A 14,314-nucleotide genomic window follows, 5' to 3' on the forward strand; every position below is an offset into this window, starting at 1 on the left:
TGGCAAGGAGTTCAGCCTGGGATGGCTCCTTCACAGGCACCCTGCATCATCTTCCTCCCTCTGCCCAGCATTTCCTGTTTACCGCTCTGAGAGAGGGGCAGAGGTGGTATAATGTTCCATGGTGTTCCCATGTAAAGGGGCCACCTGCTTGTTTTGGCCCATCAGTACCAATTGGGGGGGGGGGGGGAGCAGGATGGCCAGGAGCCACCCCCCACTCAGCCACAAGTAAGTCTCCTCCAGTGGTTCCTGCAGAGTGGCCCCACAGTCCCTGGGCCTCACCGCAAACCACACGTCACCCACAAAGCTAATTATTGAGATCACTGTAGTATTTATTCAGTAGCATCCCCTGGGGCCCAGGCACCCATCAGTCACTCACCAGTGTCCATTAATTTGCTGCCTTGCCAAGTTGGGCCAATGCTCCTCGCTTCGTCCCATATGCATAAGGGGGGGGGGGTGGACCCCTCTGAGATGTCTCAGTTCAAACCAAGCGGCCCCCAGTCCTCTGTTCTACCACTCACTGGGTGCCTCCATAGGCCCACGGTCTCTCTCCAGCAGGGCACAAGCAGTCCAGGCCACCCCTCTGGCAGCTCCAACCCAGCAGAGCACCACTCCAAGGCGGATGGACCACGGCCACGACACCCGCCCCTCAGCACCTCCACTCGCTCCTGCTCGTAGCATGCATCAGCCACAGCAACACCCTCACTCGCCTCCCGCAGGGCCCGCCTACCCACCAAGACGGGCCCAACGCAGCACCGGCATCTTAATAGGTGAGGAGGGGCACAATCTACAATATCGGGCCTCTGAGCTCACAGGCCACCTCGTCTAGACTCCACCCATCTGGTAGGCACTGCGCTGCCCCCAACAGTGCCCGGGGTGACCACCCTCCATGTCGGGGACCACCTGGCGACCGCTGCAGACCCAGCTATGTCGCTGGACCGCAGGGCACCACTCAGGGGCCGACAATGACCCAGATGGAAAGGCCGTGTATGAGGGCACACGCAAGAAGTACCCCTCGCAAGGCAGAAGCAAAAAAAAAAAACAGATGGTGGACGGAATGCTGAACAATGCAAACATTCACCCCCAGTCACAACGATCTGTGTTTAATCCATCATTTGTTTGCCCACCATGCCAACCAAATTTGGATCCAGCTATATGCAAATTAGTCTTGATCCTGTTCCCCATGGGAACAGTCCAGCCCGAACTGCCAGGCCAGGTCTTCCCTGGCCCAGAAACAAGCATCCTGGGACCAGTTTCAGGGTATGACCCTTCATCAGCTAGGCTGGCTTGAATACAGTGGCGCAGTGAGCATGGGACCCACGTGTGGGTATACCCTTCCCACTTAGGGTGAGAAAAGCAAAAAAATAAAAAAACTGATGATGGACGGAATGCTGAACAATGCAAGCATTCACCCCCAGTCACAAAGTTCTAGGTTTAATCCATCGTTTTTTTGCCCACCATGCCACCCCAGTTTGGGCATTTGCAAGGCAGACATGGCTGGATTCCGCAGGATTAGTCCGGGGTGGCGCAGAGCTTCCTAGAAGCATATCCCGCTAGCCATTTTGCTTGGCCACGCCCCCCATACAGTCAAATCTTAACGGGTGCAAACAAATCTCCTTGATCCTTATCCTTGCCATGGGGTACGACTGTATGGTTGTAAAGAGGAATTTAATGAAGCTGGAGCCAAATTAGTGACAGCTTAGAACATCCACAAAACTGCACAAAGCTGCGCCCATTTATCATACACAGTAGTTGAAAATGTATCACGGCAGTGACTCAGAATTTCTTGGCAACACAAGATTCTGAAACTCCCTTTTACCAGCTCAGTGAGCACATTCTGTCCAGTAACATTAAAAAAAGAACGGAAAATCTTCCTGTTCCAAGAGTCTTACGAATATCGTCCAAATTAATTTCCTGTTCTCTTATATTTTTCCTTTTGATTTCTGTTTCTTGATCACGTGCTCTGACTTCCTATGTCCTACTCACTTCTGTATTTTATTCATTTCTGGGGATTTCTCACTTTCCCTACTTGCTCGTTTTATATTTTCTACTCTTAACATAACCTCCCTCCTAGTAGTTGCACTTCATAACGTGCACAACTAGATGTATAGGAAATGCAGTATCCTGGAATCAGTTGGGAAAAGCATAGAGCCAAAATGTAAACATACCCACTTTTGTGCCCCGACTCGTGAAAATGCTTTCCGGGGTTGAATTTTTGGCATTCGGCTGCTCTCTTTGAATTTGTTGCTTTGAATCTAACAGGTAACATTCTCCAACCACAGTCCTCTCCCAGGTCATGGATGCCTTGTGCAACGTGGGTGATCAGCATATTGTCTCCCTCACTGTCTCTGTAAATAAACTCACCGCCATCTCTTCATGAAGGCCTGAGCTGTCCAACAAGATTAGAACTCAAGTTGTAAATCTCTTTTTCACGTTCCCTTATTTGACAGACATGTACCCAGTGTTAGAGAGGAAACAAAATGTGTGTGAAGAAGGTGCGCCATCACAGACATTAGTAGAGAGCGTTACAGAGCTATACGTGGTGAAAGAACAGTGCAGGCCTAAGTTCCACAATGATGCAAGACAGGTGAAGAGTTCACTGGAAAACAGAGTGGATGATCAGCAAGGTCTTAGTTAAAGGAAACCTGTTTGCAAGCTTTGAGGAATTTATGGTCACAGCATACAGGCATGTATTCTTTGTTTTTGGTCAATTGGAAACGTGACTGAAGGAAAAAGAGCAGGAGATAGAGTAGCCAAGAGTACACTGAATCTGATAAGAAGTCTTGGTAGCAGAACAATAAAACACAAACACGCGTGCACATGAAAGAAGCAAATAAATGGTTTGTTAAGCATTGTTAGAATTACAATGAAGAATGTGTAGAGAAAAGGCTAGGACTTTGAGGACACAGGTGATGTGATGTTTTTGTAACAAATATGTGACTCTTCAGTAATCTATTATTAACCTTCTGTAGGACGCATTGTTCATGTAACTATATAAGTGGCTGCCTGCGAGCAGCCGTTGTTCATGTAACTATATAAGTGGCTGCCTTCGAGCAGCCGTTGTTCATGTAGCTATAAAAGCGGCTACCTGCGAGCAGCCGTTGTTCATGTAACTATATAAGCGGCTGCCTGCGAGCAGCCGTTTGAGATCAGCTGTCTACCTGTGTGGGGATAGCTACTCTTCCTGCTGCAACAGTAAACCTGCTTGTGCCTTGCCCAAGAGGAGTCCTGTTTTTAATATGTTAAGTGTCCCCGCAACATCAAAAGATCCCGCGCTGATACTGCTCCGAGTATTTGGGACCCACTAACGGTTCATTTCCGACCCAGTTTCTCCTGAAAGTGTTAAAATCAGAGTTCAAACAACGCCTCTTGACTAACTTCTGTATTTGATGGGCTTCTTTTCTCCTTTGACTCCCTTCCCCCCTTTTCTCTTCTCACTTTCTTTTCTGCAGTCTGATTATGTTCTCGACCCAGGATGAACTTCCCATGACACACATTGCGTGAATGCTCAGAATTCAGATTTTCTCAAGTTTTCAGTGTTGCTATTTCTCAATTTGATTAAAGACACAAGTGAGCATTATGTGTTACTTTCCATGGTTTGTCTGTACAGCACCCAAGTTAAATATAGTAATAAAAGATTGCAAGTCCTAGAACCCATTGGAATTTATCACTACAGAAGACTAAACCGGTTGTGCTGTCATGGCACACTACTTGTGCTCTTCTTCTATTGGTACCTCATACGCATCTACCTGTGCACCCCGTCTGTTTGTACCTCACATGCACCTACCTGTGCACTGTTCCCGGTGATACCTCATAGGCACCTACCTTTGCACCTCTGATTGTATCTTATAAGCACTTACCTGTGCACCTCCTCTGTTTGTACCCCATAAGCACCGCCCTTTGCAACTCCTATGTTTATATCTCATAAGCACCTACCTGTACACCTTTTCTATTCGTACCTTCCAGGCGAGCTTCTAAAAAAGAAGCTTGTGATCACCGTACTGCCAACCATGGCCATTTGACTTTCAGACTATTACCTGGTTTTTGCTCTGTGCAGGCATCGAGTTGTTCCTCTGCTTTGGCTAACAGTGAGCCCTGTAGAGTAAGTATGCAGATATGGGAGAGTGTGTGTGTGTGTGTGGGGAGAGTGAGGGGATATAAAGGAAATTAGGTAAACCTGGCTATAAGAAATGCCTAAGGGTAGAAATGCTGCAATCACCTTTGGACAATGGACCCTTCCTCCTGCTCTACCAAATGCCTTTCCAGCCACAGAGCAGCCTCCTCAGCACTAAACTGACAACATTATGAGCCTGACTAAGAGTTTCGTGGATGGGGTTACTCCGTTACAAACATGACAGATATCCCACTATACCCTACGGGAATTGTATTATGGCGGACAGGATATCTGTCGCATTTGTGACAGAGTAACCTGCCTTCCAATCTCAAAATCAGGCCCTCAGTATGACCACCACTGTTGGCTGCGGGGATATGTCAGGTCAATTATTGATTGTGATTAATTCCCTCTATTAAGAGCTAAATGACTGATATTGCTGTTGTGTGTGTGCCTTGTCTGCATGCATTATGTAAAGGTAGGTATTTTAATGAACCCCTCATTCTGAAAGGTGCTGAAGCTTAAGGTGCAACAGGATCCAAACTCTATCTGCTTTAGGAAGAACTAAAGAATCTCTTGTTTGTGTAAAGTGTCAGGGCCAGAGCTAGGCTGTGTAAGCTGCCTAGTGTCAGGGCCAGATGGACGGATATTATTGCGATAGATAATCCACCTTAACTCACAAAAATGCACCAGTCTTTCAGGTTTGCAGAAAGCAGAAATGCATGACCCACCCTAGGGTGACTGGGAAAGTAGCAAAGATAACAAACAACAGTTTAAAGACAGGAGTTGGCACTTCAGCTGATCCAATGTGAACAGGAAAGGATTGTAAAGAAGAGTGTGAAAGAGTTACCTTTGTTATATACGTCCTGAAGAGCCCTTTATTATATATGTCCTAAAGAGTTACCTTTGTTATATACTTCCTGAAGAGCCCTTTATTATATACATCCTGAAGAGTTTCCTTTGTTATATACTTCCTGGAGAGCCCTTCATTATATACATCCTGAAGAGTTCCCTTTGTCATATACTTTCAGAAGAATTATCTTTATTATATCATTTCTGTAGAGTTTCCTTTGTTATATATATCCTGAAGAGTTACCTTTGTTATATACTCACTGAAGAGATATCCTTATTAAATACTTCCTCAAGAGTTTCCTTTATTTTATACTTCCTCAAGAGTTACCTTTCTTCTACGCTTCCTCAAACTAAACAGCATCCTGTCCTGATCCATCTCTGTTTCCACAATCTGTTCTTGTTTAAATGAAATCTTGTCCACGTGATATTCCTAAAGATTTTCCCAAAGCATGTGGGTGGTCGTGAGTGCCCTTTCTTTACTACGTTACTCTGTGAACACCGGTGAATGTCCACTTTTTTGAACTAAAGAAGATGTGACGTGTCCAACAGAACTTTTAGTTAAATATTTGTGTACGGTGAAACGTCCCTTGATAAGTCTCAGAAATAATGAAGAAGAGATTACTTTTACAACCAGATAAACACTGTGTATTCACATTCCATTACGTTTCCATTTAGCGATTTTCAATCTCTTTACATCAACAGGAAACAAGCCTTGATTGCAGAAAATGATAATGAATAATGAAGATAATATTGTAAATCTGAAAAAAGTGTCATAAATAATGTCAGGAAAACATCAGTGCTGTCGGCGAGAGAGGAACCTGAACAATACTGAGGGATCCTGGAAGAAGCAGTCAAGAGCCTTTCAGTGAATGTGAGTCTGAGCTGTGCACCTCCATGCCACAAGACTAAGAAATTACCTCTAGAAAATTAAGGCAACTACTCTGACAGACTTCCTCATGTGTAAACACGTGTGCAATACTAGGTTTGATCTTGAGATCAGTATGATGTGTTCACAGCAGTGCCCTGTTTCCTAAAATGACAATACACCACTATTCAGTCCTCTACGTGTATTGTAAACTCTTTCTGTCAAAACCACAGCAACCAGAGAAAGGCACAATGGAGCCAGACAACTGAAGGGCAAAGGAAAGAAAAATTGTGCTGTCTAAAATACAGAGTGCTGTCCCAATTTACACTGACCAAAAGGGGGGTGAATGTTTCCCGCAAGTGTGCTAAACCATTATCCAAACTAAAGTCAAAATCACCCCCAAAGAAGCCTCACACAAATTTTGCGTATGATAAGAATTTAATAATTATTCTACTTTATTTAAATAGGAAATCAAATGTCCAAAATACTACACACATACAGACAATGTGAGAATTACACGAGGGCTTTATCAGCCATGTCGGCCCATCAGGAAACACAGACATGGAATGTATATAAATATATAACAGATCCTGAGACACTAACCAAGAAAGAAAAAACATTCACATGCAGCGAGAGCTTTTGTTTGTCATCAGAACTAAAGCACCCTCAGCAAACGCACACATGTGAAAAAAAATTAAACTACACTGAATGTGTTAATAGCGTCAGTCATTCAGCACTCCTAAAAGATCATAAACAAACCCACACTGGGGAAAAAACATACCATTGCGGTGAATGTGTGAAAAGCTTTAGGGAATTATCATTCCAAAAAAGACATCAACAAACCCACACAGGGGAAAAGCCATTCAAGTGCAGTGAATGTGGAAGTAGCTTTAGTTACTCAACACAGCTAAAACGCCATCAGCGAACACACACAGGGGAAAAGCCATTCAGGTGCAATGAATGTTTGAAGAGCTTTAGTCGATTAGAAAACCTACGAAACCATCTGCGAACACACACAGGGGAAAAGCCATTCAAGTGCAGTGAATGTGGAAGTAGCTTTAGTCACTCAAAATACCTAAAACAGCATCAGCGAACACACACAGGGGAAAGGCCATTCAAGTGCAGTGAATGTGAAAGTAGCTTTAGACACTCAACACACCTAAAGGGCCATCAGCGAACACACACAGGGGAAAAGCCATTCAAGTGCAGTGAATGTGGAAGTAGCTTTAGTTACTCAACACACCTGAAACAGCATCATCGAACACACACAGCGGAAAAGCCATTCAAGTGCAGTGAATGTGTGAAGAGCTTTAGGCATTTGTCAAACCTACAAAGTCATCTGCAAATACACACAGGGGAAAAACCATTTAGGTGCAGTGAATGTGTGAAGAGCTTTATTAGGTTCTTAGATCTCCAAAGACATCAGCAAACACACACAGGGGAAAAACCATACTATTGCACTGAATGCGTGAAGAGCTTTAGTCGATTATCACTCCTAAAAAAGCATCAGCAAACACACAGAGGGCAAAAACCATTCAAGTGCAGTGAATGTCTGAAGAGCTTTAGTCAGTTAACAGGCCTACGAAGCCATCAGCAAACACACACAGGGGAAAAGCCATTCAAGTGCAGTGAATGTGAAAGTAGTTTTAGTCACCTTTCAGCATTAAAGATTCATCAGCGAACGCACACAGGGGAAAAGCCGTTCAAGTGCAGTGAGTGTGGGAAGAGCTTTAGTCGGTTATCAAACTTACAAACCCATCAACGAACCCACACAGGGGAAAAGCCATTCAAATGCAGTGAATGTGAAAGTAGTTTTAATCACATTTCAGCATTAAAGATTCATCAGCGAACGCACACAGGGGAAAAGCCATTCAAGTGCAGTGAATGTGTGAAGAGCTTTAGTCAGTTATCACACTTACAAAGCCATCAACGAAAACACACAGGGGAAAAACCACACCATTGCAGTGAATGTGAAAGTAGCTTTAGTGAATCTTCAGCATTAAGGAATCATCAGCGAACACACACAGGGGAAAAGCCATTCAAATGTAGTGAATGTGAGAAGAGCTTTAGTTTATTATCAAGCCTAAAACAACATCAGCGAACACACACGGGGGAAAAACCGTACCATTGCAGTGAATGCAAGAGTAGTTTTAATTGTTCCGCAACATTGAGGTCACATCAAATAATACACACAGGAGAAAAACCATTCAAATGTAGCGAATGTGTGAAAAGCTTCAGTTTTGTATCATCTCTCCGAAAACATAAGCGAACACACAGAGGAAAAAACATAGAATTGCAGTGAATGTGGGAGAGTTTTATTGACTCTTCAGCATTAAGGAATCAGTGAACACACAGAGTAATAAACCTACCATTGCAGTGAGTGTGGGAGAGTTTTGTTGACTCTTCAGCATTAAGGAATCAGATAAAACACAGAGTAATAAACCTACCATTGCAGTTAATGTCTGAACAGCATTAGTCAATTATCAATCCTACAAAAACATCAGCGAACTCACAATATCACTGAACAGACATAGAAATAATTTATGGAGATGCAGCAAACTTGGCAAGAATTTAAGTACATTAACAATAATATTGACCCATATGTGGATATACTCAGGAGTTAAAATGTGCAGTTATTCTAAGATTAAGGAATTACAGAAAATGATAAAATTACAAATATGTGGAACATTCAAATACCAGATGTTAAATACCAGATGATGGAAAAACTGTCTATTCGTAATGAAGAAAATAAGACATATTTGTAGGATTTTAAAAGTGCCTGTACAAAATTGGATTATCGTTGGTACGGAGTGAGTACCATGTCTAATAATAATCACAGTCCTTGTCAAGGTGAACCACAAAAGTCACTAAATAAATCTGAGCTTAACCCCCTGGTAAGCAGTCGGGCTTAATTTATGGGCAATGTGTAAAGTACTCATGTAGCAATCTAAGAGTAATAAGGTGAAAACACAACACAAGAAAAATAAGAATCCTAAACCAATTTAGAAAAAGAGAAGATATTTTAATAACTAAACTGGTATCGTAACAACAAAAATCAAATCAGTAGAATTGATGTTATATGTTTTTACAGTTCTTGTCTAAAATAGCAGCAAAAGGTGCGAAGCATCAGTTGTGGGTATCTTATTGCAGCACATCACAACAAAGTCACACGTTCAGGCTGACCACGATGGAACATGGGCCGGATAAAGGACCAGATTCATCCCGCTGGAAGTGTCACCTTGTGACTTTGGTACGAAACAGTGCAATCCATTCCATGGGTTAATTTTATTCAAGTGCTGAGTCCTGCAAGTTCTCCCTACCATTAACCACCACCACCCAGCCGGTGAGAACCAGCAAACAGACTGGTCTTCCACACACACATCCTTATACATAAAACAACACACAAAACTTTGGGAGAATTAAGGGCCAGATGTAGCAACTTTAAAATTTGCGAGGTGCAAAGTGCGAGTCCATGTGACTCGCAATTTGCACCTCGCAAATTGGTATGCAGTACGGTGTCTCAGACACCGACTGCAACTCGCTATGGGGTCGCAATGACCCACCTCATGAATATTCATGAGGTGGGTTGCAAATTACGGCCCCATAGCGAGTATAGGCACTCGCAAACATGGAGGCCTGCTGTCGTCAGCAGACCTCCATGTTCGTGACTGCTTTCAATAAAGCAGTTTTTTTTTTTTTTAAGTGTAGCCCGTTTTCCTTAAAGGAATACGAGCTGCACTTAAAAAAAAAAACGAAACCTTTAGTTTCGGTATTTTTTCAGGGCAGGGAGTGGTCCCTGGGACCACTCCCTGCCCTGAAAAAATAATTTTGGGTCCATTCACAAAGTGGAAGGGGTCCCCTGGGGACCCCTTCCAATTTGCGAGTGGGTTACCATCCACTTGAAGTGGATGGTAACTGCGATACCATTTGCGACCGCGTACGCGGTCGCAAATGGTATTGCATACCACTCAGACTCGCAAATAGGAAGGGAACACCCCTTCCTATTTGCGATTCTGAAATGCATATTGCGAGTCGGTACCGACTCGCATATGCATTTCTGAATAGCAAAGAGGCTTTTGCGCCTCGCAAACTGCGATTTTCGCCGTTTGCGAGGCGCAAACCCTTTGCTACATCTGGCCCTAAATTCCTTTGACTTTTAAACAAACACAAACCAGTTCTTAACAGCACATTTCATATCTGTGGACATGTGATTTGCGTGACCATTGGTGGTACCGCAAATGTGAGTGAGGGATCAGTAATGGAAGTCACTAACCCACACACTGTGTGATAACCAGCCCTGGGACAAGGCTTCTCTTCAGAAGAGTGAGTGATCATTAATGGAAGTCATTGACCCACACACTGTGTGATAATCAGTGATAGGACAAGGCTTCTCTCCAGAAGAGTGAGGGATCATTAATGGAAGACAGTGACCCACACTATGATAATCAGGCCTAGGACAAGGCTACTGTTCAGTAGAGTGAGGGATCATTATGACCAACACACTGTGTGATAACCAGGCCTAGGACAAGGCTTCTCTCCAGAAGAGTGAGGGATCATTAATAGAGGTCACTGACCCGCACACTGAGTGATAGCCAGGCCAAGCACAAAGCAAACTAAATCTGCTGACTTCAGAGATGAGGGTACCAGGTTCGAACCTCAGCGGGTCAACAGCCTGTGACTCTGGGCATATCACTTAATCTCCCCGTGCCCACAATTCAGCACCGTGAGACCCTCACAGGTGATTAGCTGCACTTTACAAATCCTGGATTATAGAGGGCAGATGGCTCACACAGTCCAATTTTGAAATGCTTGTTCAACATAAGAAATGAGGAAAAAGAGATTGATAATTTCTAAAATATGATACAGTTAGAACCAATCATGATATAAAATGTACAAAATAATTATTAGAATGTACATGTTAATAAGAAATGTAATACAATAAAAACGGATTTGAATTGATGGTATTTGGCTGGTGTTTACATAGAAAGTGATGTTAAATTAAATTGCCCCCCTAAACTATCAGGATAATTTGTGCTGTCAGTAGGAATCTGGCATCCTGGCACCGGAGGGCTCCAGTCTTGATGATGTGGCCGCTCTCTGCAGAAACCCTGGAATTGATGGCATTAGAGGGTCCAGTGTCGACAGTGTGACCGTTCTCACTTGCGAGCCTGGTACTGGTGGCATTAGAGAGTCCAGTGTTGACAGCGTGACCGTTCTCACTTGCGAGCCTGGTACTGGTGGCATTAGAGGGTCCAGTGCCATCAGCGTGACCGTTCTCACTTGCAAGCCTGGTACTGGTGGCATTAGAGGGTCCAGTGTCGACAGCGTGACCGTTCTCACTTGCGAGCCTGGTACTGGTGGCATTAGAGGGTCCAGTGCCATCAGCGTGACCGTTCTCACTTGCGAGCCTGGTACTGGTGGCATTAGAGGGTCCAGTGTCGACAGCGTGACCGTTCTCACTTGGGAGCCTGGTACTGGTGGCATTAGAGGGTCCAGTGTCGACAGCGTGACCGTTCTCACTTGCGAGCCTGGTACTGGTTGCATTAGAGGGTCCAGTGTCGACAGCGTGCCCGTTCTCACTTGCGAGCCTGGTACTGGTGGCATTAAAGGGTCCAGTGCCATCAGCGTGACCGTTCTCACTTGCGAGCGTGGTCCAGGTGGCATTAGAAGGGTTCCAGCCGCAATAGCACGACTGTTCTCTGTAATTCTGAAACAGGTGAGTTCAGAAGTGTCATGAATGTTTGTTTCTGTACACCTGAAGTCAGTATTTTGACGGGGCTGCGGCCTGGCGTAGGCGGCGTTAGAAAGGGGTGCAGTCTCGATAATGTTACTGTTCTCACCAGGGAGAGGCACTGTCCAGTCTCAATGGAGTGACAGCGCTTAGCTGGAGCTAGTTGTGGGTACTTGTTTCTGGTGTTTGAAAGTGGTGAAGCAGAAGGGTTGAGTCTGTGTAGCTCAATCCCCCTCAGGAGAAGCCTAGAACAGGAGGCGTTGAGGGGGTTTAATTCTCGATAGCTTGAATTCCAGCAGCAGGCAGTCAGTTATAGGTTACATTAGAGGTGCGCAGTGTGCATAGCTTGACTGCTCTGAGAAGGACCCCTCTTTAGATGTTTCTAGGAATGAAAACCGGTTTTTTGCTCCAGATGGTATTCACTCTCTTTCTAGGATGATGGAGGGAGAAGTGCTACGAAGCAGCACAGCCACTTTGAATAAACGTATAATAATCAAGGTGGGTGTTAGTTAGCAAACCACGGTGACTTTGTGCACTAACGCCTGTGAGTAGGTAAAGTTCCGGGCCTAGATCACATACCCTAGAACTTGCAAAAAGTAATCCTTGGATCTGAGTTTCACTCCTATGAGTGAATTTCATTCATTCATTCATTTTTATCCAATCAAAACCTGATTTATGTCGGAAAGCTCAGAAATGCCTATTTGTGTCCTGGCACGCCCCTTGTTCATAATCCTTATAAATACCACCTGCTGCAGGGGGCAGAGAGCGAGTCACAAGTACCAACGAGGGCGACATTCGACTCTTTATCCAACACTTTACAACTCACACATGTCCTGGCACGTCTCTTGTTCATAATCCTTATAAATACCACCTGCTGTGGATGTCAGAGAGCGAGTCACAAGTACCAACGAGGGCGACATTCGAGTGCTGATCCTACTCTTTACTACTCACACATGAAATGATTCTGCCACAAGAGGCTTAAATTCAAAAATGATTTTATGTTTTGTAAGGTTCATATGGTGCTGCTCTATCTGCTGGGTACCAGGGCGCGTGGCATCTATAACAACCGTACCTGTGCAAGGCAAGTGGCGCTGCATCTGCACTTCTCTTAAATCTGCCCCTTAATATTTTCAATCAGTTTTTCAGTCAGTCTTCAGAGTTCAACAAAGAAATAAATTCAACAGAGTATAAATGAACATCGGCAAGCATGCAGCATTTGAGCCAGTTTCCTAAAACTCAGCTAGAAGTGTCTGGAATGGGGAGATTCTAAGTAATAGGCGTCAGTCTGTGTAATTCTAAAGTTGAACCCAATGAAGGTTCAGAGCAGGGAAGGCATATTCATTCAAAAGTTAACTCAAGGTCAAGAAACATAAACTCCCAGGTAGGAGAGATCTACAGCAGACCCAGGGATGGGTCTTCTTTCAGGAGAGTCAGGGAGGGATCAGATCAGCATATTCTAAGAACACACAGTTATTACATTTCATTTCACCCACAATGTCTTCCCACCAACACCCCAGAGATGGAGACAAACCAAATACAAAATCTTTCTGGGGCAGTCAGACTCCCTTGTTTCCCATTGTTGAACAGAGGTGCACCAGCTGCACAACGTTGAGTGTATCACTGGTCCGGACAGCATGGTGCAGGAGTGGTCTTCTCATCCCCACACATGCTGCAAATCGCAAGTAACTGCCAATTAACTCTAATCTCCTCCAAGGTTCTCTAAAAGCAAACAATGACCCACTCCTGTTACTAGCATGTTATCACTCCGGAAACAAGAAGGAAAACGTGTAAGCAAATACAAACAACACTTAATCATGGAAAAGCATTTGAGGCCTTCTTTTACTGAGGCTAACTTAACAAAATATATTTGGTTAAACGTGAATACATTGTATAACCGAGGATAGTCATTAGTTCACAAATTGCAGCTTCTTTATACGTATCTATGTAGGAGGCTGGCCTGGCTTATAGTGGGTACCTTGTGGTACTTACACCTTGTGCCAGGTCCAGTTATCCCTTATTAGTAGGCTGATAGAGGTAGCTATAGCAGAACAGCTTAGACTGAACTAGGAGACATGCAAAGCTCCTAATATACCACTTATATCACTTAGCACTATATCATAAGAAACACAATACTTAGAGTTACTAAAAACTAAAGGTACTTTATTTTGGTGACAATAAGCAAAATGTATCTCAGAGGATATATTCCCTTAGAAGGTAAGTAATATACACAAAATATATACACACAAACCAAAAATCAGGTAAGTAACAGTTAGAAAAGTAGTGCAAACACTGTACGACACAATAGAATGCAATAGGGAGAAATAGGCCTAGGGGCAACACAAACCATATACTCCAAAAGTGGAATGCGAACCACAAATGGTCCCCAGGCCTAGTGTAGTGTGTAGAGGGTCGCTGGGAGTGTAAGAAAACACTAAGGGTGTCCAAGATTCCCCACCCCAAGACCCTGAAAAATAGGAGTAAAGTTACCCTACTACCCCAGAAAGAGTAAAGTCGAGATAGGGGATTCTGCAAGGACAACAACTGACTGCAAAACACTGAAGACGGATTCCGGGACCTGAGGACTGTAAAGGAAGGGGACCCAGTCCAAGAGTCACGCAAGTGTCCGGGGGGCAGGAGCCCACTAAACCCCAGATGAAGGTGCAAAAGGGCTGCCTCTGGGTGGAAGAAGCCGAAGATTCTGCAACAATGGAAGGTGCCAGGAACTTCTCCTTTGGTCAGAAGATGTCCCACGGCGTGC

At 44.2% G+C, this 14,314-nt stretch overlaps 1 protein-coding gene across 4 annotated transcripts in view; it reads left to right on the plus strand.

The window, feature by feature from the left end:
* Nucleotides 1-10,784, plus strand: part of LOC138287287 (zinc finger protein 84-like) — an 85,007-nt gene extending 74,223 nt beyond the window's left edge. For all 4 annotated transcript variants that reach the window (XM_069227642.1, XM_069227643.1, XM_069227644.1 and 1 more), the window contains one exon: nucleotides 5,663-10,784. In XM_069227642.1, coding sequence (XP_069083743.1) covers nucleotides 6,301-8,127 — 1,827 coding nt within the window. In that variant the 5' untranslated portion in view covers nucleotides 5,663-6,300 and the 3' untranslated portion in view covers nucleotides 8,128-10,784. The remainder of the gene's footprint in view (nucleotides 1-5,662) is intronic.
* The last annotated feature ends 3,530 nt before the right edge of the window (nucleotides 10,785-14,314 follow it).

Source organism: Pleurodeles waltl, chromosome 4_1, assembly GCF_031143425.1.
Source record: "Pleurodeles waltl isolate 20211129_DDA chromosome 4_1, aPleWal1.hap1.20221129, whole genome shotgun sequence".
NCBI lineage: Eukaryota > Metazoa > Chordata > Amphibia > Caudata > Salamandridae > Pleurodeles > Pleurodeles waltl.